The sequence below is a fragment of the Zootermopsis nevadensis genome, unplaced genomic scaffold, assembly GCF_977971745.1.
Source record: "Zootermopsis nevadensis isolate Lab colony 2312 unplaced genomic scaffold, Znev_1.0 Znev_ptg000029l, whole genome shotgun sequence".
Classification (NCBI taxonomy): Eukaryota; Metazoa; Arthropoda; class Insecta; order Blattodea; family Termopsidae; genus Zootermopsis; species Zootermopsis nevadensis.
This window is the reverse complement of record NW_028259161.1, coordinates 7,300,693-7,324,584: the sequence shown is the minus strand read 5'-3', so window position 1 is coordinate 7,324,584 and position 23,892 is coordinate 7,300,693. Positions and strand designations below refer to the sequence as shown.

The 23,892-nt window shown below is 36.2% G+C and overlaps 1 protein-coding gene across 1 annotated transcript in view; it reads left to right on the top strand.

The window, feature by feature from the left end:
• The window catches only part of LOC110840858 (nephrin), a 582,698-nt gene that overhangs the window by 530,645 nt on the left and 28,161 nt on the right, over positions 1–23,892 (top strand). The window contains exons 7-9 of the mRNA XM_087357892.1: positions 3,960–4,111; positions 12,673–12,817; positions 13,416–13,546. Of these exons, the coding sequence (XP_087214018.1) occupies positions 3,960–4,111; positions 12,673–12,817; positions 13,416–13,546 (428 nt within the window). The remainder of the gene's footprint in view (positions 1–3,959; positions 4,112–12,672; positions 12,818–13,415; positions 13,547–23,892) is intronic.

Here is a 23,892-nt window from a genome sequence, read left to right as displayed (position 1 = left end):
AGTATGAAGATTTCTGTCTTCTGGGTTGTTGCGCTGTGTAGTCTGGTATTCATCGCCCTGGTGACGGAGGCAGTATGACCTCTGAAACATTGGTGGAAATCTACCAGACTACACAGCGCAACAACCCAGAAGACGGAAATGTTCATACTCACCGCTGTGAAAACCTCAAATCTTACAAAAAAAAACATGACTTAGAATTACGAATTTTTGTTTGTAATAAAGTCGGCGAACCATTCTCTACTTCTTTATCGGAAGGTTAAACTGAATTCGAAATTGGCTACGGGTGTAAAGAGAATTTCATTTTCTTCATATGATACATTTTATTTTGAAACTGTTACAAGCGGATACCATGGAATGTAATTTCCTGTTGAATAGCACTGAAAATATGTGATTTGTTTTGATATTGTTCCATTTACCCTTGCCGTTGGGCTACCTGAAAAATGGTTGAACCGAGATAACATAAAGCACACACATACATGTACACAACATTTTCAAAATGCATTTACACATGCATCCACTCTGTGCTATTAAGCAAATGTATTCTGGAATTCATTTACATTTCGTAATGCATTTCAATGAGTAATAGTTAATATCTGTACTTTCATGCTGCAGATATAAAATATTACCGTATGCAGTTTTGTGTTGATTCATAGTAAGAACGACGTATGTGTAAGTATATGATGCAAAAATTCCCTAAGTACTGGAACCTTTCAAGATTAAACATACCTATAACGTTCAAAAACTTAATAAGATGTCTGCCTGAGGGAATTTATGGCATATTAATTACAGAGATGAGTTCGCTATCAAAGTTTATACAAAATTGGGGGCTGTATTAAGTAAAATCAAGTATACCTTAAACTTAATACATTTGGTTGACTGAAAACCACTAACACATTGCGGAAGTTGACTGGCTTGAACTGACTTGGCTCTGAGTCGAATTTCCAATTCTGCAAAATAAATAGTCCACTTGGAAGAACGCTGTGCTGCTGGGTTGCTAGGTGTGCATCATTGCCTCAATCATATGGCCAAGACTGCAGCTCATTCTTATGAGAACTCTTTCTATCAATTTGACTGCGTATAACAGTGGATGCGGAGGTGCGTAAAAACTTGCAAGACACAGTGCTTGACCGTCTCGCTCCCATTATCTGAGGTCGTGAAGGAAACTTTGCTAAACACTTCACAAACTCCTCAAGTTAGGCATAACGTTTTTCCCCTGTCAGCTAAGTTTTACTTGAAGAGCTCTTTCTTCCACGTACTGGAACCAGTGAGCTTTGTTCAACAACCCATTACTGAACACTTGATTCGTCTGGTTCACATCATTACCTGCTTCGTACAGGGACAAATTGAAGTGCTACCATACACGTATTTCAAGTTTGTTTCCTGAATATTAATACATGACTTTGTAGTCTGTGACCTCCCTTTAGCGATATGACGAAAATACAGAATGTTGCCAGTATTTCGTATGGATAATGACAAGAATTCCCCGATGTCTTCATGAAAGTCGTCCCTTTTCGCTTCGTCAGTTATGTAATTTTGGAGCAGAAGTACAGGTATACCTCGTTTTATTGCGCTTCGCAGACATTGCGTTTTTTTACAAATTGAAGGTTTGTGGCAACCCTGCGTCGAGCAAGTCTATCGGTGCCATTTTTCCAACAGCACGCGCTCACTTCCTGTCTCTATGTCACATTTTTTAGCAATAAAGTATTTTTTAATTAAGGTATGTACATTGTTTTTTAGACATTATGCTATTGCACACTTAATAGACTATAGTAAAGTGTAAACATAACTTTTATATGCACTGGGAAACCAAAACGTTCGTGTGACTCGCTTTATTGCGGTGGCCTGGAACCGAACCCGCAACATCTCCGAGGTATGGCTGTAGTGCAGTATTTCGGGGACTCGTTTTGCGCCATAGAAGACGTTAAGATTTTGTTCACTGTCGATGCTTCATGTAATACATATAACTCATTTCTGTTTTGTATATTTTAAAACTGTTTACTGCATAGAGTTATGTATTTTCATACTCTGGCGTCGTAAAATGCTGAGGGTGAATGGGTGGATCTTGGGTGCTCGAACGCTGTAATCGCGGGTGTGAAACCCACTTCAGATTTCTTCATTCTTCTCTCTTGTTCTGTCTTGTGCAGGACTCGTCTTACGACATCTCCCCCACGTACCCAATTTCAAAAAAGTCTAAATATCTCATGATCATGGATTAATGATTAAGTGTCCAGTTCATAATTTTGCTAGGTTTTCTTCAAGATGGATGTGTAAGAAATTAGGAGAAATTGATTGCTCCAAGAATTTCATTGTATTCTAGTTTTACCGTAAAATGCATTTGTCATACTTTCGAATACCACGTGCACATAGCGAACCACGATTTATGGAACATGTACAACTATGATAAAGCAAATTAAACTTCTCGGCTGTTGTAGATGTAACAACTTAGATTTAAACAATATTTAATACTGACATTTGTTTGAATTTTGGAGTATGTCAAGGCGTGAAATTCAGCGAACTGTATTGAATTATTCGAAATGGCGGATTCAAAGCAATCGTAAGCTTTTTAACTCGACCACCTATAACGTAGCAGGTGCCAAACACATTTTTTCCTGCGTCATATTGGATTTTTAGTCGCGTTACATCGGAGCTGAAGCATTTAATTTGCTAGTAGCTGTGTCATCAGTGTTGAATCGGCTGAATAATCATGTTCAGATAAATGTATGTCAACATTTTTACTCGGTGATGCAGATGTATCATTTTCTCACGCATCGTTTGTTCCACAGCCATGTTTTGAAAATGCGTCCTTGCCTCACATCTCACAAGAATAATCATAATCCGTAACCTGTCAGCGCAAATAAATCAGAAGCAAGGTGAGCGACGTCTCACGACGCCCGTGCAGTAGCGTCGAAGGAAGGGCTATTAAGACTTTTGAGAATCATTATTCTGCGTCTTATTTTGACTCGGCTAATTAAAAATTAGTTTTGCTGCCTTTTGAAACGCAGCCACTTAACATACGATCGACCATTATCGCATATTGAACCTTCGCTTTATACCACTCAGCATGGTAGCAGCAGCGTCACATAGTCACTCCATTACGTACTTAATTGAGGTGATAATGGATGCAGTGACTGACAGGAGCATACGATGTTGAATTGCAATTGTGCTAGACGCTCTTTGGTATTGGATAGCTCATCTTCGTTTCAAATCTATTTCCTTTAATTAAATTCAGTTATTTATCTTAACGTACCAACTTAACAGCTACAGAAACCATTTACAGAGTAAGTAGAAGAAGATAAATATAAAGAATGGAAAACAAATAGGTGACAACAAAACAAAAATAAATACTTGTGCATATAATCCGTCTAAACACTTACACGTATCTAAAAAATGTCCTCACAGGAGACATGTCCAGGAGTCTGCACGTGTTATTTGCAGCAACGACACACTTGGCTGAAAGAGTATGTCTTAATATAGTTAGAAGTATAAAATTCTCTTATTTGTCTTGTTGGCACACTAATATCATGCACTGTTCACAAATCAAATGAAATTTATTTTGCCCTTGGAACCATTAATGGGAAATAAAACATGTAGATGCCGTTTTCTGGAATTATTTTATAGTTGTACGGTGTGTATGTACGAGGTATGCCCATCTGATAACCGGATTCACTTTTTATTTTGTTTGGCAACACTGTAGATTTTGCCTTGTTTTATAATAGCAGCAGGTTTTTTATTCACGCTGCGTCTTGTTTGCCAAAAACGTGAATAAACCAGAAATTCGCTCAGGTGTTTTGATAAGACTGCTGCAAGAACTGGGCTATTTAGAAAAAAATTTAATAATATTTGTGATTTTTTGCAGTAGTAATTAATATTTAAAACACCCCTATTATTAGATGTTACCGAATTAGCCTCCTATAAATAATATCTGATAAAAACTGATCAAGATGTTCTTTTATTTTCAGTCAAACCTTTGAGTGCGTCCATCTTGAGCAGCAACCAACCTCTCTCAGCAGACCGGAAGTACAACATCGAGTGTCAGTCAGTGGGATCGCGCCCCGCCGCGAAAATAACCTGGTGGATGGACACGAAGGCACTGGACAATTATGTGGAAAAGGTTAAAACATCTTCAATTGATAAATGTTGTGTTTACCTAAGAATAAACCCCGCATAGATCAAAGAGATGTAATGGGCTTGATATCATTCTTAAGATGTGGATTTTAAGTATTTTAAATTTATTCGTATCGTTGCCTTAACTAGCTTTCTTTCAATGAAAACTCACATTTAATTTCACAATTACATTACTTCGGCATATTTTAACATTTGTACGAATTCTAACTAATAAAACTTATAAAATATTCTCGTGATTGTCGTCTTTACTGAATTTAGTTGAAGGTAGCATGTCAATTCTTGCTTAAATATTTCTATAATTTCAGCCGTATAATCCTTCATGAATGTCGACTATTGCACACGACGGAGGTGTTGTTTTAAATGTCAGCGATAGGTTTTCGAAAAATTTACTTCATTTGGAGTGTCAACAAAAGTGAACAGTTTGTGTTCAAAGTGCAGGGTCGTGTTGCTTTTAATGGACACTTCCACAGTACGAAACATCGTGGCAGAAATATTAACAGCAACCCCTGTTTTGTCGCTTAGTTCATTTATGTTGCATCGTGCCAGACTTCAGCACAGGGACAGGAAATGTTGTCCATTATCCAACTTTTGTTATTCCATCCAGAATAAAAATGGACGTCATTCCAATCCATACTAAATAACAAATAACGTACATGGAACTTAAGAGTACACTTTATCCTCGTTTAGCAAAGGAGATTCGTTCGTTGATAGTAATTTATTGATTGAAAATTCGTCATACAAAATTTAGAGTCTTAAACCAATTGCGTACTGCGTCAGAGAACTTTTAAGGTACAGAAATTTTGTAGAAATTAAGTTTATTCTTCCAAGTATCTGATTGTGTAAATCTGAAACATGTGAAAATTTAATTCGCGTCAGAACGCACGAACATTGTCTCATGTTATGTATTTTTTAGCCATCGGTGTTATACAACTAACATAATACGCTCAAGTACCAAGGAAACAACATTTTAAATCAGTCTAAAATTAATTGTGTAATGGTTACAATGTTTAGAATAACATACAATACAGGCCTCTTACACGCTCTTGGATTACAAGTATTTACTATGTAAAGGCATCTTCCGTTTTTATTTATCTTCCATAACAAATTATGCATACAGCACTCCCCCCGGTCGGCTGTTTTGCTTGTTTGGGTTTTTTAGATTTCTTTACGTGGTTGTCTTTCCATCTATACATAATTAGGAATATGTAGAAAAGTTCTTCAGAAGCTATAGTACCTTAGCTAGTCAAGATACTTCCTCCCTTTTAAGGAACCCGAATGATGACTATGATGGAATCAGGGAACTCTATGGAAAGACCATGGAAGAACTGAGGGCAGTTACTAGAGACAAGATGATGGAGGGATTTTGTTCATAATGTCACTAGGGGTCGGCCCCAACTCGATGGTACCTGAACTGAAATCTATACCTTCACCTTCTAAGTGATATCTTAACTTAATCATTTTCAGTCAACATTTTTTCCGAATCTTTCATCGCTAATATTATATCGTGAAGTCTCTGGAAGTAATTTTATTAGTCCTGATTACAAGAAATTGAAGTCTTTCAATACGGTTACCAGTTTAGTATCTTATCACAAACATATCTCGACCCTGTTTGATCTTCTTTTGTTTGTTTATCACCTACGTGCTTCTTAATTGACTATAATTAACTGAGAGCTATCATTTTGCTGCTGAATGTGTTATCCCACTGACATAATCGTAGATTAAACGTCATTGCCGAGTGGTTAGCAGTCCTAGTTTGTATTTGGGATAGTTCCTAAATAAGGCTACGACAGCTTCCTTGCATGTCCTTTCCAATTTTATTCTCACCCTCATTCTCGTCATCCGATGCTATAACATAATCTTCGCTGCTTACCGTGTCTTTAAATAAAGTATGTATTAATTAATCAACAAGAGGCTGTCTGCAGAGACATTAAAGGGAAACTTTAAGTAATTCTAAATAATTTCGGTCGATTCTGTGAATTAAAAACAGAACTGACCGTACGCCATTGTTATACACCACAACCTGTGGACAAGCATTGTGGTGAATTAACTTATTACTGAGCCTGTACTTGTACGGAATGGGTAAGTATTTTACAGTTAATTTAACATAATGTACTGTAAGAAACAAACCGAAGGCACTGCCCGAAGACGAGAAAGTTTGCACAGAAGATTCTATGAATATTGATGTCGGACGTAGGTCTGTGCGCTGCTGTTTACGTAAGTTCATTAATATTACGTAAGATGAATCTTTCGCAACGCAGCAGTAGGCAGGCCCGCTCTGAGGAATATAAGGAACAGTACTTTAGCCCAAGTACTGTAAGTGTAATTAAATGAATGATGTGTAAAACTTACTTTAATTTGTTGCCTAAAATAACCTTATTCTATAATATTTGTTCTTACACTTTAGTTATGCTGTCGGAATTTTGTGCCTGCTGATATGCGTACTAGCGTTTGAAATGACCCAGGTTCAATTCTAACCATTGCCACTAACGTCATAAAAAGTAGCAACAGTTATCAATCAACCACTCACCTCAACACGCGAGTAGTAACAAAACCTGAAACGTTGTGTAAATTACATTCACCTCAATGTAAAAAACACGTATCTGTGTGAATTGTAATGTAATGACCGTGATCTCTAAATAGGAGACTACTATATAACTAGGCCTTCTACAACTCAGATTTTTCCATTGCTTTAATATACCTCAAATCAATTTGCTGACTCTCGAAAGAACTTCCCAGTTCATAAAAAGACGGGCAGTGTGTTGGCTAGATAATCGAAAGGAATCCATCTCCATTGAGTCAAAAACAATTATTCTGTCGCGAAAGTACAGTAGAAATGTGTAATGTGAAACATACTGGATCAGTCTGCTACCCCTTCAGTGTAGACTTGGGACAGCGCCTGTAAGGATGCCTTTTTGTTATCCGGTGTTGTACTCAGGGTACACGTTCTTGGGGCGAGTGTAGGGTGAGGTGGGGTATGGAGGCAGCTTATTGCGGTCAGGAAAGAGGGTTTCAATATTTAATGTCGACAGATCCCTAAGCGACACTGTAGCCTGAACTGACAGAAGCTACTGAAGGCAACTAGAGGTGACGTAACGAAGATGTAAAACGGCGTTGAACGCCTAGTGTGGTCTCTTTTACCAGACGCTGTCCGCCGGGAAGGAAAATACACGTTGTACGAGATAAATGTTCTATGGCAGAATATACACACACCGGCACCAATTCATCGCCTCTTGTAATTCTACTCGCAAGACCTTATTTACGTCTAATCTCGTGTAGTAATTTAATAATTTAAAATTCGCATTGATGTTCCTTCTGATATGAAATACACACGAGAAATTTATTTTTCTGGAATACAGACTATACTATTCAGAAATGTGGTGCATCCATATATACATATGATCAGATATAAACAAAGATAATATTAAAATTAACCTAAAATAAATACTATAAGTGTGCATGCACTAGATTTATCTGGCCCAGGATAGGGTACATAAAGAGTCGTGTTTTGAACGCTGTTATGAACCTTCGGTTTCATAAAGGGCGGGGAATTTCTTGACCGCCCAATGAATTCTCTTTTCAGGTACGACTCTGTCCCATGGACTTGGTAAATACTGTTCTTCGGCTGAACAGTTAAAATTCTGCATAAGATTTTAAAGACTATAACGAACTGAAATTAAACCAGGTGTTATGTAATTTCTGTACTGAAACAAAAATTAATGTCAGCCAGTAATTCGATTAAACTGCTTACAACATTATTTACAATTTTGTTGTATCGACTGCTAGTGAACACAAAGTTATTATTGATCGGCAACAAACGGAAGCCGAGCGTCACTACTCATTTGTCCAACTTATCCGATTTGCCAGTTACGTTATTATTTTATCGTCTGTGGTTTCGTTTAGTTAATATGAGTTTTCCTTGCTGTGTTGTACTCTTGAATTCTATCGTGATACTTGTATTTTTCTTTGTAACATACTTCATCATAACAACAATTTGAAAAGTACAGGTCTGTTCTTCCTCTCTTCAAACTAATTCATAAGTAACACCAGGATTTTTCAATACAAGGGTCTGCACCGAACGCTTAATCTAGGAAGCTTCCATTTTCGATGTCCCTGACAGTATCCCCATTTATTCTCCACATTGGAGACAATCTGGTCCACAGTCGCAACACTAAGTAAACCAGTGTATCATAAATACACGTGTAATACAGTTCGGCTTACGCTGAATAAATTATTTTTATTTAAACTTACTTTTATTTCTCACAACGCCTCTTCACATTAAATACAGTGTTTACGCGCATCTCGTGAGTAAACCTAATGTGCGTTTTGGAATATCCTCCTTAAATAAATTAAAACTGGAGAAGGTGAAAGCAAATTTGTACTGTATAAATGCTAGAGTCGACAATTAATAGGGTTTCTGATCTGTAAAATACATCTTAAACAGGGTGCTAACTGCTTTAAGTTGAACGCACAAGTAATAACGCTCCCGAATGGAATCTATTGTTTCCCCTTTCTTGAAATTACAGACTTGAATCGAAATTAATTATCGCTGTTCTAGACAGCTGACACTTATTACTTGTGTCTTGATTAAATAAGATGTATGGTGGTCATATAGGAACAGAAACGGAGTCATGGTTACTAATTACTGAGGAGCGTTGTGGATGCCAGTACATTTGTAAGTAATATTGTTACTTCGTCCGACCAGCGTCAGTGAATACACCATTCCAACTGCAAGCATTAAAAGCAGGACAAAAGAGATGGTTTCTAGTGCTCTACGGTGTACAAACAAATCCCTGCGTATACTTGGCGAGGGCGGTAATTCTAGTTCGCTTCTGTTGCTGATTTGTACGCCAGTCCAACGCGTTTACAAAAGAGAACTAGCATTTGTCTTCGTCAACCTGCTCCGCGTCACAGGAGCATACTGCCTTTTTTTTCTATGTGTATATCTCTCGCTCTGTCATGAATTGTCCCCGTGAACATTAACGCGATTCGTCTTTTTATTGTGTTTTACCCTCCTATTTATTTTTGTAGAAATTAGTGGGTGCAGTTGTACAGTCTGGTTGTAAAAAACGTGTACATAGGACGAATAGTATAATTTCTCTTTCAGTCTAGTCTATTTTAGAGGTTAATTTGGTTATAAGTTTGTTATTCTAAATATGCACCAAATGTAAAATATTCAGTTCTGGTATACGTTGCCTTCTGATTTGTTTCGATTCGTAATTAATTGAGAAACTGTGGAATTTAAGACATTTTTAGGAATCTTTGGCCGTAGTCCGAGAATTGACTTTTACGCAGCGCGATCACTGTGTTCAACAAATCCGAAATATTATTGGATAATATTAATGCCACTGGCATACATTATAAGTGTGGATTAAATGACTTGAGAAAGTGTTACAATTTTATGTACTGTAATAGTAAGAGATACCGAATGACTTTTATCCCACTATCAGGATAGTTTTAGCATTTATTGTTGATACTAGAAGAGAATAAAATATTTAAAATTTGGATTACGCATTATAATATCGGCGAAATTTTTTTGTGGAGCAGTAATGACAGATGTACTCTAATGTTGTGTAGTAAGTTTGAAATCTAAATACTTTTAAAATCAGGAATTTGCTGTTTATGTGTCGTGCCTTATTATGTGTTTTCGGAATTCGAGTGCTGTTTTAAGGACCTAAGTAAAGGAACAAGAATTGTGTCATTCTTTATTAAATCATGACATACTTTAACAAATGGATTACAGAAGAGGCTTTCACGTAGCCTTAGTGCTAATGAGCATCCAGGCAAGTGTTTTCCTGACATCCACAGAGTTATATTACAGGGAAACGGGGTTAGCATTCTTATTGATCTGTATTTGTTATTTAAATAAAATATGGTACTGTAAAAATGTCAGAAGTATGTATTTTTCATAAGTCAGTGGACACTTACTTTGTCCTTAAATGTATTTTACAGTTTAAAATATAATTGTTTTTCTCTCTTATACATGCTGCGATTAACATCCCAATCCTTTCTCTGAAACAGATATTTGTAAACAGTTGACAGTTATTTACCGTGTTTTGTTTAATAAATATAAACATTTAACATTAAAAAGAAACTTGCCTCCTGTATCTGGCCCGAAGATTGAACAAGCTGTTATTAGCACTTATTTATACATCTTTATTAAAGTACAGAATTAATGTTATTAATCGAGTTTTATTCATCACTCTGCTGCGTGTAAGTGTTAGTGTGTGTTTAACTTCTATAAAATGATAATAGAATATAAATTGCAGTAACATGCAAATTTTCGTAATAAATTGTCTCCAGAATCGCAGTTTTTGTACTTTCGGGTTATGGCATTTCTTCTGTGTGTCTAACAGACCACGTATTGAATCGTTCCCACAGTCTGCGCGTGCTATTGTGTGGTAGAAACGCTGTCATTTGTGAATGGTCGACTCTGGCCAGGAGATTTCAGAATTTTGCCTTTCTAATTAGTAGCCTTAATGAAGGAGAGTGTGGGGTAGGAAAGATTTTTATAGTACGAGACAATGTTTACATGCGTATATTATTATGAATTCATTGATCCCCAACTTTCTGAAAAAAATTGGTATCAAGTTTATTATACGGTAATTATCTGTTTGGTTATTAGTCTCGTATATACCAGTTATTAAGTTACAGAATACCAGTTGCGGATATATTACTGCATTGGTGCGTGTGTACGAACGAGAGAATGGTATGTTGAAGTTTTTACTTGGTGCTTGAAAATATTCTTTCCCGTATACATGGCTCATAAATGAAATCAGGCCTGAAAAATATAAAAAGTTGTTTAAGCTTCGAATTTCAGGAAAGGGGCTAGATTTTTTGTCTAACCAATGAACATACTTGATCATACTTCGCGGATTAAATACGGAAATAAGTATGACATTTGACAGTTTCTTTGAACGAGCCGTCGACGCGGGAAACTTCTACCTACACGGAAACCTGAGAAATCTGAACACCACACTCTGAGCAGAATTTGAAACAGAGAGCCCACTTTTCGAGCAGTCTGGAGCCCATTAGATTTTTAAACCGCACAGTTTAAAATGCGTCAGTGCTGAATTCCTGTGTTCCACTTTCCACATATATCGACACTATGAAATTCTGTTGGTTTCGCCACTGGTCAATATATCTACAGGAGGCGTTTAAATTTGCAACTTCCATAATATGATTCAGTTGGGTGTAATCTTCAGTCACCTGGGTGATTCGCTTTACCAATTTCCGTCCCTCTCTGAGGTGTAAAGGCCACATGGCCATATTGGTCTATCAATCCATCCATCAATCAGAGACCTGCGGTCTGAGCAAGCAGCTGTTGGGTCCTGCAAACAGATCAACAGGTTATCTTCAATTCTGTTATCGAAAGCGGATTAGCCGGCTTCCCTGCAGTACTTTATTAATCTGAACCAGGTGATAGGCAATTTTCCGGTGCCAGAGTTCCGTAACTTTGGTAACTGGAAAGTAATCTAGTTTTGTGATGACGGTAATATTTTCTACCCTTGACTCATAACATTATCTATTGAATGATTTTGTGGTAACGTGTATCAGTGCTTCTTACTCAACGAATTGTTGTTTCGATCTGCGAGTTTTGAGGGAACGTGAACTTAAGTAGTGGCATGTTTCGCCACCTCTGAATAATTCCTGTCCATTTCATGTTAACCGCATGAAAATTATACCAGTTTGAATTTGAACGCTGTATAGCGTCTCTGAAATGTGCGATTTTGACAAAATTACTCGTTTTCCTGCATATGCTAATGAATGTTTGATTTAGAGACATTTTCCTGTGTAATCAGTATTGATATGATATACGACATTTAAGATCATTTACTTTTATACACTGGAGACTGTGCCTCAAGCAGATGAGGTAAATATATAATATAATACTACGGGAACGGACTTACAGGATCCAAACCTTAGAGGCGATGTAATGGTACAAGATTTGAAGATTCTACAGTGATTAAATGTAATGAAGTCTTCTCGGTCGATCAAACGTTTGAGAATGGAGTTAAATACCCAACGTTTTGGAGATTGTCTCTTGTCCTCAGGTATTGATGTTATTCTTACACTGCTGATCACCAGAGAAGACTTTGTGATGTGATGATAATGTTTATTACAAGAAGATTTCTGTCTTCTGTGTTGTTGCGCTGTGTAGTCTGGTCGATGTTTACCAACGTTTCGGAGGTCATACTGCCTCCGTTATCAGGGCTACACAGCGCAACAACCCAGAAGACAGAAATCTTCATACTCACCGCTGTGAAAACCTCAAATCTTATATGTTTATTACAGTTAAAACCAAGGTAAGGGATGGATTTTAATTTTAAGATTCTTTAGGAGGGAAAACTACCATTCTTAAACACCCCCCCCCCCCTCATCTCATGCACCAACACACACAAATAACTTCAATATTGAAGTAATATAAATATTTTCAGATACAACGTTCAAACGTGAAATTTGTGATGTGCCCTGTCGGAAGCTATAGTCGCTGTTGGCCGCGTTGCGAGAGAAAGTAGAGGGTAATTGAAATGTAATGTTTATTTGCAGGTTTCATCCGACGGAAATGTCACGCATTCTACTCTGACCTTCACCCCTACGCTTGCAGACCATGGAAAGACCCTGACGTGCAGAGCAGTCAATAAATTTATTGACGCAGCTGTTGAGGAAGACTCGTGGAAACTGAATGTCTTTTGTAAGTACTATTATGGTGTGTCTCATACAAAGCTTTTCTTAATTCCATAGCCTCTAACACGTATATTCCCCAAATAGTTTGGTAGGTGGAACGGATGTATTTTAAATAATTTTGATATAATTAAACATATGCATTTAAAATGAAATGACTATGTGATGTTAGACTATTTTAGAGGCGAGTTATCCACGCCTCGTTTCTTGAGATTTTAAAATTTAAGAGCGTCTGTCTGTCCGTCTACTTCTCCGTACTGATGAGGCAATTCGAGAACGGATACAGGAGATTTTTTTAAGAATTGACTAAATATTTCAATTGTCATTTTATGTAACATTTCGAGCGACTGCTTTACATGGCATCATACATACGGGGTTACCGCAGTCTGACTTAGGCGACATTTCCCGTGTTTACCTTCGTTACCATGGTTACCTGCGGAGGGGGAAATATTTCGTGACGACGTCATCATTCTGAAAAGAAACGCCATCCGCGAAAAGGATATTAGATCATTGACTACAGACGATTTGTGATGTCAGAGGCTATTAGCAGAAATCATTACGTCAGAATTATTGCGCAGTGTATACATATTCTAACCTTTCCTTTTCAGTTGTCCCAATGCTCAAACTAGAGCTCGGTTTAAATCTGAATCCTGACGACATCGAAGAGGGTGATGACGTGTATTTTGAGTGCAAGGTGCATTCCAACCCCTGGGCATACAAAGTCGTGTGGAAACACAATGTAAGTAAATGTTTTCTTTCTCTGTCTTACCGTTTAATTTTAACCGACGCTAAGTTCCATGTTTCTGAAATGGAATGTAATTGACCATTAACAGAATTATAATCGTATGGCCACTTACTTTCATTCCTGCTAGAGGAGCAGTTAATCCGAGTGCTATCTTCAGTTCAGTGGATCCACTTAGGTTATTCGTAAAATTAAGGTTATATTATCGTACATCTGAGAAACAATTGTTAACATTTATATAATTGTGTATGTGTTCCCTGTCGTTTCTAGAAACCAAACATTTAAAATATACAGTGCTGTTATTAATCGTTTCTTTTGCGTGTGTGCGAGTATTTTTTGTGAAATTTTGTATCCCGCTGTAAGGGAAAATACAGATTGTTGGTGTTTAAAAACAATATGTGAAGGAAAATAAATTGTACGAGAGTATAACAATTACTTAATGAGGAGCGTCGCAATGTTTATTACTCGCAGGCTATTGTTGGGATGAGTAAATAATTAAGTACGAAATGGTCTGAACATACACGTCTATGGGAAAATTTTGAGATATACATAAAATACTTTATAGGAAAATGCTAGGGAAGCGATTGCTTTGGATATATAGGCGTTAGTGGACGGATAATATTAAAATGAACGGATTTTAAACGAGTTTTGAGAAATGCATCTTGTTGTGTGTTGAGCATAAGGTTGACAGTCCGTTGTTGTGTAGACTGACCGTCAACCTAACACATTTTAACAATTTTCGTATACAACCGATCACTAAACTATTCATGATGTTACAAACAGTGTCCCTTTCGACTCCTTCCTTGCTAATATTTAAATTTTATGGTATTTTGTGTGGTAATATCATTCCCTGGTCTAATTTAAGAATCAGGGAACAATAATATCGTCGTGACTGATAATGAAATATCTGTAACAACCGATATTTGTAAATTGCCTTCATCTCACGTATTGTATGTAAGGACGTAACAGAATTTCTGGTATCACGTCATGCTTTGTATCATGCAAAATAACTGTATTCCCATGCCATAGCCGTTCTAGCGGAATAACAGCGAAACATAAATTCCCAAACGGCCTGCTCTTGGACATTACGTACAACGATCAAGTTGAAGGATGGGTGGCAAATAAATGACCGGCAGACAACTGTGCGTCAGATATAATATTCATGCATGCAAAAGGCACGCTTTGTGCAGATATTCACGTCAACGAAACATAAACTGATCGTTCGTTGAAGCTTTACTCTGTTAATGAATTGTTAATAGCCCTTGCTTATGGTTTCAACGTAACAGCGTTGGCCATTCGTAAATTTAGAATACTGCAAGGCGAGTGACTGCAAACTACAAACTGTCAACAAACAATAGTAAAATTGCTGGTCTTTTTTATCAGATTCGTTCTTTGTACAGTTTTAATATAAGACTAATTTCTTTGTATTAATTTTTTTACTTGGCCATTAATTTATCTCGTTCTTTAGCATTTACTTTTCAGCCAAAAGATTGTCGGCATATATTATCCGAAGGGCTTCGCATTGCAACATTTTAAAAATGATACATTGTGAAATATTGTTTTCCAGTTTCTATTTAGCGGGATTCCAGTATTATAATATAATAATTAATAGATCATATTGTCTCGTAGTAGTCAGGGTGTGAAGAGACAATTATTTATTTTAATCCGTCTTATCACAATAAATTAAAATTTCTTATAATTAAGATAATAAAATATCATTGATGTTCCATATCGATTGATCGATTTACATCTTGGAACATTTTACACAACATGTTTCAGTTTTTATAAAACCATCATCAGGTGTAAAATATCTACGAACTTAAAACTCAAATATGATTCCATTTGGTGATGTTTTCATTGCGTTTGTTTTTCATTTTTGGGCGGAGATGTTGTTTTTTCTTAAATTTTATTGGATGTACATATCGGTCAAAGATGTAGGAGTGTCCAGAAGTACTACTGTCTTCGTATAGGTGTGGGTCAATAAATGTAAATCGATCAATCGATATGGAACATCAATGATATTTTATTATCTTAATTATAAGAAATTTTAATATATTGTGATAAGACGGATTAAAATAAATAATTGTTATAATATTCACAATATGACGCAATTACACTATCGTGTGAAGAGACGTTAAAACTAGGATAACAGCGACGATGGACTTTGTATGCATCTCTGATGAGAAGCACAATGGATGCACTAAGAAGTATGTTTCGAGGAATCAGCGGGAAAACAGTAAATTGGAAGACCGTGAAATGAATGTAATATACATGCTCCTGTGACCACGCACACACAAATTAAAACGTTCAATATCATATTGTGGGGTGAGGGTTAGTATTTGGAAATTAAATATAGGTAGAGACAAAACTCACTGGCGTAAGATCCTTAGAGGAAATGAAGACATGATGTAAATAATGTTTTGGTACATGAAAAAATACGAACTATTGAACAGTTAACACAGGACATCAGTGGTTGTACATATAAATAATATATTGTCAGATTTGTGATGTCTTTATGAACGGATAGATGTCAAACATCGCAGCGGTATTTTCAGCAGGTAAAACAAAATACTGCATATAATAATAATAATAATTCAATTCAATTCATTTATTTGAGCGCTCAACAACAGCCAAAAAGGCCAATAACAGCCAAGCACTAACAATACAAACATTACAACACAAAAACAAACAAACAATAAACTAAATATACAAATGTACAATGTTAATTTATTGCAAAATAATCAATATTAAAAAGAATAATAATAATAATAATAATATTTAGTTTGCAACATACCCTCTACATTATGCGTCGATTCCAGTCATTACAAAGTGATTAACTTATCTTATCACTATTGTTCTATTAATTTGCTTCAGCAAAGCCTTACTACGTATAAATTTACGAGGGATCACCTGCTTTATTGATCATACAAAGACATGGTCGATTGTAGTTTTTCTTTATGTACTTACAACCTGCAAATGATTGTTCGTAGTTATTGTTAGTAGAAGAGTTATTTTGATGTAGACTGATTGAGTCTGTTAATACTTAACACTTATTTCCACAATAATTATTATTATTACTGTACTCTAAATATTGTAACTTCACACACGCGTGAACTAAACTTATGCAAGGCACATGAAGTTGAAATCCTGAAGATTTGTCTAACTTTACTGTCAGATATTACAAACTTCGTCTTGGAATTCGTAATTTATCGACATTACAATATAGCCTGTAGAATCATCTCAGAATATCTGTTGTTGTATAAACGTAACAGGATATATTCGGAACAGATTTACCCGTTGATTTACATAAGCGCACATCACGTAAGATATTTCCATACAAGTTACAATTTAAATCTGAAATACAACTTACTGTTTAGCGTAAGACGTTCTTATTCATAATAAGATGGTGCCAACTTCATTTATATTCCAAGTCGATTGACCAGAGTCCTTTTTTAAAACTTTATGTAGTCAAGAAATTCCCTTAATTTGTGGAACGCCAATGTTCATTACCACGTTGACAAACGCCACCACCGGTCCGTATCCTGAGTCAGATGAATTCATTACTTCACGAACAAATTTTGTTTTCCTAAAATCCATTCTAATATTATCCTCTCTTATATGGCTAGATCTTACAGTGGCATCCTTTCTTCAGGCATTCCAAATAAAATTTTGTACACATTTCACAGTTATCCATGCCCCGCTATATATCTCGCCCTCATTGATTTGATAAACATAATATTTGGTAAATATATAAAAATATTACCTAAGAACTATATATTTCTTCAATCCCCTGTCAAAATCAGGTAAGTAACAAGAAATGCTTCGTACAGTATATAATTTAAGGCACTAAATTAACATTACAATCGACTGTTTCAGTGAAGAGAAATCTTGCCAAAAACCTTTGCATCTTACAGGACGGTGTGTTGTTTACGTATCCGGGCTATACATGTACAAAGCCTAAGAAATGAGGCAGCAGATACCGCGCGACCAAAGTGTAGCACGTTGTTCTGCAGCTCCCATTGAAATATAGAACTTCGTGATGTGTCTAGTAGAATGGGTTGGGGTTGAAGCACTTAAAGTAATAACCTCTGTGTTGGAAACGTTACAGTTGCATAGCCCGGACCTTAGAAACCTCCTTCTACTCCCATAGCAGCATGTACCTGCTTTTTGTGGAGTTCACTGTTAAGCTAGGTTAACTTTGGTCCAAGTTTAACCTCTCTGGGACCTCCAAGTAACCTTTACTGGCTACAATAGGTACCTACATGGGAACAGTACACCTACTGAACTTGGCTTGTTGGCAAAATCTGCTGTTCAGCCACAAAGCAAAAGCTTGTCTTTCACACAAGAAAACACAGCACGATTTAGATCTTAGCACACGTTTGCAACAACTTTCACTGGAGTTTCAGTATGTTTGCTGATACGAATTAAAAATGGAAATTCTTTTTAGGAAGTTATTAATGTCAAAATAAAAGGGAAAATTTCACGCGCTGCTTGTAGGTTGGGTCAGTGTCCGTCAAGTACGAGGCTAGCTCACCCAGGGTTCCCAACATATAGGTTTTCTTTCCTTTTTCCCCTTCTTACCCGATGACGAAAGCAGACGATCCTTAACTATTTTAAGACGCTGTAGCAGAATTTCTATGGAGATACAGAACTAAACCACGAAAATTTTAGTTCCATGTGTAAACCTACCAAGATTCGAATCAGATACATTTATGTGATACATAATTTAATCTCTGTGTACAGAAATAACGTTAGAATGTGCGTTTGTAGGGTAACGCATTTGATTTCTGTTCTATGGTACCTGCTTTGTGTCTCTCCTGGTAGGTTTTCACATAGCTCGAGTTTTTTTTTCCGCCATAGAATCATAAAATAGACGAAAACGCCTTACTCTGCACACCGTGTATCTTTATCGACGCCATATAACCCTTTGACGCCGAAACTCGTCTAAATATTATTTAATAAATCAGTCCGTACCGCGAAGAAAACACAACACTTCACCATTACGAAAGACAACTGGTTGACGCTGTTTAAGGAAATAATCCCTGTTTACACTGAGAACAATCCGAAACCCATACATACAAAACGCAGAGTTAGTAACTGTGTGAAGCAGGTGGTACATATAGTTACCACAGGGTCTTAAAGGGATAACCTTTGTAACTGATATAGCGACTTTCGATTCGTGTATACACTTTATGGTGTACAAACTAGAGTTTTATGAACAACGCAGACTGTCGAAAAAGGTCATTAATTTGTAATATATCAATTAACTTAAGTCTGGTCGGTAACATGTACAGACGAGTAACGGCTTAATCATAGGTCATGAAACAGTCAATGCCTCTTGCGTGCAACGCTGCCATTAATGAAACAGATAACAAAGATTAACAAGATAACGCGTTTCAGTTGTCGTTATCAGATGATGACTTTGTTATAGAGGTACCAGTAGATTGATGACAATATTAGATGTTACAGATTGTTCAGTATTGATGATGTTGATTATTATTATAATTCAGTTAAATTCTTTATTTATAGCAAAAGTAACAACAATAATAATGTGTTCCACGTTGCTATGCTACGCCTGTGTTTTCGTGTAGCGGTTGATTTATCTATCTCCAGATAGCTATAGTTTGAACGTATGATTTATTTTTTGATATTTATTCAAGCGACGATAGTTTGAGATTCATGTTAGACATAAAGTTGACTAGAATCAAAATTAATTACTCTAGTTGGTTTAACTTCTACTTGTTGATATTTCCTAGGTAACCATGTTACACATTTTTCTGTCACATTTTCCTGTCACTTTTTCGTTACACTTTTTTGCGGAATGACCCTTCAATATAGACGTATTTACGTTAAAATATTTTTTTATCATATAATTAATTAATTAACATTTATTTTATTTTTTACTCTCAGACCCGTAGTTTATTCCGAAACCTTCCCACATTCAATAACCTGTCAATCCAACTTTTTCTTGCATTCGCATTTTTTTAACCTCTGATATTCACTAATTATTATCACTTTATGTTTTTAAATGTGCTTGTTAATTTGTCTGTCATTACTGAGTAATATCAATGAATAAATTAATTTACAGTTTTAGAAACTCTTATATCTTGGTACACATGACCTCTACTGATCTGTCTTTACGAAATGCATTTGATACGAAAATGTTATGTGTTTTCAATTCACAGTATTTAAAATAACTCTATTATTCAATTCAATTCAATTCATTATACAGAGATTTATAATATAACTTTTAATATTCTATTTCCATTTATACCGAGTGGTCTACATGAGTAGTTTCAGGAATTCTGGCAGATATATATTACAGTTGGTATTACTTTATCTGCAGAATCTTACCATGGTCTGTCTGATATTCCAATTTTTCTAATAATATTATACGATTGGCAAAATTAAAAAATCCCGCTGTGTCTATTTCTTGTTAATCACATGTGCCCCGCACATCACACATGTCTGATCATTTTATCACCTTGACAAGTTTGGCGAAAACATATAAATATTGGAGTTTCATATTATATTATATTACGTTTTCAATTCCCTGCTACTTTTATTTTCTTACGTAAAACTATTCTCTTAAGGAGTTTGTTCAAAGGAACCCTCAGTATAAGCACTTCTCCCATGTGAGAGAAGCCTTCAACTTATGTTATGTTTAATATTAATGTTAATAGCCGTAATATGTTCTCGTTGACACATTACTTCGAGTCCCTTAGTCCATTACTGTCCTGTTCCCATCCATAACTGACGCTACCTTGAAGGAAAGGCGAAATGAAAGAACAAAAACTCGCCTGATGACTGGTGGGTTCGTAAAAGCAGACTTATATTCCACCGTTCCCCCGCGACCCACGGAGACTTTGTTCTAGGTGAATATTTCCCATGAAGAAGTGATAATATTCTGTGACTTACCGTACTTTACAACTTTGAATCAAGAGAACAGTTTCTTTCTTCGGACATTTTTGTTAGTCTTCTTCTCGAATCCCGTGTGGCCATAAGTAAGAAGTGAGAAAAATGTGGAGGGTTTTATATTTTCACCACAAATTCTTGAAAGGATGAGAACTAGGAAAGAAGCAAGGGAACTTGGCAAAATACTCCTGCAGGAGAAGGAAGAAATAAACGAAAAATCAATACAGACAATCTTGTTCACCAACAGTTCAGATCAGGCGACACACACACAGTAAATGTTTACGTAGATATTTGTGGAGTTTATGATAGGATTTGTAAGCTATTGAAATTCTAGACACGGAAGGCTTTTGTATCTGAGCTGTACGTCAGATGAGACATTCTCTTGACTTCCCAATTTCCGTGATGGCTGCGTCTTGGAATTTCTTCTGTAATCCTCAAATGAAACTCTTTTGTTCTTAATGCATCTTTCAATAGATTCACAATCTTCACCCACATTTTATATTCAGGTGCCCTTTATGACTTGTCAATTAATTAGGTCGTATTGTTAACTTGTCTAGCTATAATTAGCATGTCCGTTTTTTATACGTGTTTTTAATCAATACATTACTCAGTAAAACACCAAGTTCCTGTCTCGTTGTTTCCCAGATCAATTTCCTTCATCCTCTCTCAAAAAATGTACTACTTCGGCTTTACAGCACATATATATGTACCACCAGAATTAAGATTCGTCTCCTACATTTTGCAAACCGAGTAAATTGTTTGTCTTTCTGTGATTCTCACAATAAAATGCTATTATTTTTTTAAACAGCATTAATGAATCGACTTTGTTCTTGAGACGCGTTCTTTTCTCTCGAAGGTAGATGTTGAATTTATAAATATAATTGAGATGAACTACATGCTTCAAACCATTAATCATGTGCATCCGTCATTATATTCAATGTTTACGAAATGTTGTATCCGTCCCTGCCGGAAGATGTATCTGGACGTTTGTTTCTCTCGAATAATTTTCGGCAAGAGAAGAATAAATGCTCCTTATACTCTCTTGTTGGATATAATTTTAGAGCGATAAAATTGTTGGGCAGACAAAATACATTCTTACACAGTATAGATTATATTTGCTTCGTTATAGATGCGCGATCTGATATCCAATATTTTAATTACTTACAGCTTTTAACATGCCTAATTTTGTCACATTCAACATTGCAGCACACAAACACTTACCCTGCTTCACTGTTAAGTCCTATAAAACTGAGCGTGTAGATTGTGATAAACTTTCCATTTGGTCGAAACTATTAATTACTAAACCTCCAGACAATTTGTAACTCAAAGCTTTGCAACCCAAGTGATTATAAAACCTTGGTAATGTCAGAAATATTATGTACTAATTAAGCTTAATAATATAATGACTCTATAGTAAACCACAGAATGGCTACCAAGAATCATCTGACCCTTTCTTTGTTGTAGGCAGACCTAGTAGGCTTTCTCAAGAGCCCAGAAGTTTGAACGTAGTTAAATTCGCCCACAGCTCACAAGACAACTCAACTCCATAGTGCTTTGAAGGAAATTTGAAATTTACATTACTGAAGGAAACCACTTGCCTAAAGTACGAAATCTAATAATGTTTCAGATTACTTTGTAAGCTGCCAGTATGCGGAGTACATAATTTACAATACACTAAATAAAACGATTCCGCGTGTCTAAAGCAAATTCATTGGGTAACAGAGCTCTGAACCTGATGATCTACGTTGATTGCGTATACATTTCAGAAACTGATATTTCAGTGGTTCAAATAAAACCAATTACTGACCACGATAATTTTACTAAGCATGTACACAGACCTGTCATTTGAATTGTCTGGCTTCACATTTCAGAATGTAACTAGAGAATCATGAAACCGCAATGTCCGTGCATTGATGAGGTCGAATGAAGCTGGTAGTTGATCGGGTATAGGCACCACCATTCCAATGCATGTGTACAAATTATTGTAATGACATGAATCTATATATTTACTACCAGTAATATAGCATATATATGTGTCATAGATATCCCATAGCAATTAAAAAGTTAATACAGTACGCAATTTAGACTAATAAACGACCCACTTTTGATTGTATCTGTTTTATCAGTTTTCTTTCTTTCTTATTGGAAATCTGTGCATGTCAGAAGTGCCTGTTAGGATTGAGGATAAATGGATACCTCCCTCTGTTTCTACTTCTCAGCGGTAGGGAAGTGAATTGCTCCATTGTCTCATTAGTTGCAGTATTATGGGGTGCTGTAAAGGTGAAGTAATATATCCAAGTGGCAACAAATTCGCCCTTTTGATAAGGCGAGCTTTCAACACCAGCCTTAATTCCATGAGAACGTCCAGTCCACCCCAGATTTGAACCAAGTACTTTCCGAACACAGGGCTGGTGGTATAACAACTGAACTAGTACATTCCGTATTATTTTTATTATTTTGAAGGCTGATTATTACCTTTTTTGAGTGCTTTAAGTTCTAAAATTTATGGAGATTATGTAACTAACTTGACTTCTTACTTGTCTAAACACACGTAACAACTTCTAAATCCGTTACGTTTCCTTACTCTCGTGTAGTTGGTGCCGAGATTGTGAACACTTTATTATGGTCTGGTTTAACACCGTGTTAACTTCCCCCTTTATTTTGTTAATTTGTTTTTATTTACTCGTCTTCGTTTATTTATTACTTCGTTCCATATCTCTTTGTGCCTTTCTTTTTTCTGTCCTTCAAGATAAGATATACATCTTTTCCCACCTGATCTAATTTTTGGTCATCCTAAACCTGTCTTGTTGCCCCATGGTACTTCCTGTACCATGTAAATCATAACCCAACAACAATAAAATACTACAGTACAGAAATTAAATCAGAAACAGGTCGACAGAGGAAGTTCAGAGAGTCTTTTGTATCATAATAGACACTCCGAACGTCTCCCATTACACTTGAGTCAAGGTCACCCTGATTACTAGGCCGCTGCTCATGTCAGTTGCGCAAAAACTGTGCAGGTCCAAATGTGTTGTATTCAGGAACAGAGCGTGTGTTAATTCTTGAATATTACTTCACAGCGAAATCGTTTTATGCCGTTCGTGAAGCATTTAGCAATGCGTATCCTGACAAGAAAGCACCGAATTAATCGATTAGTAACAAATGTTTGGGACACCAAAAGTGATTCTTTTAGAAGTGCTCACTGAGAGGCAAAACATCTGAAATTACTTCTGTATTTCATTGCAAGCATTGCATCAGCTGCAGCGTGACACGGCTACAAGAATTAAATAATGCCATTGGTTTAGTCGTTTCTTGAGTGAAGGGGTTCATATTTAGTAGTTACCATTGTTTTAAACTCCCTGTATGTCGTATTGTATTTGTCGATGTTCAAATTACTTATCCTTAAATTTTAAGAAGTTCTCGTTTAA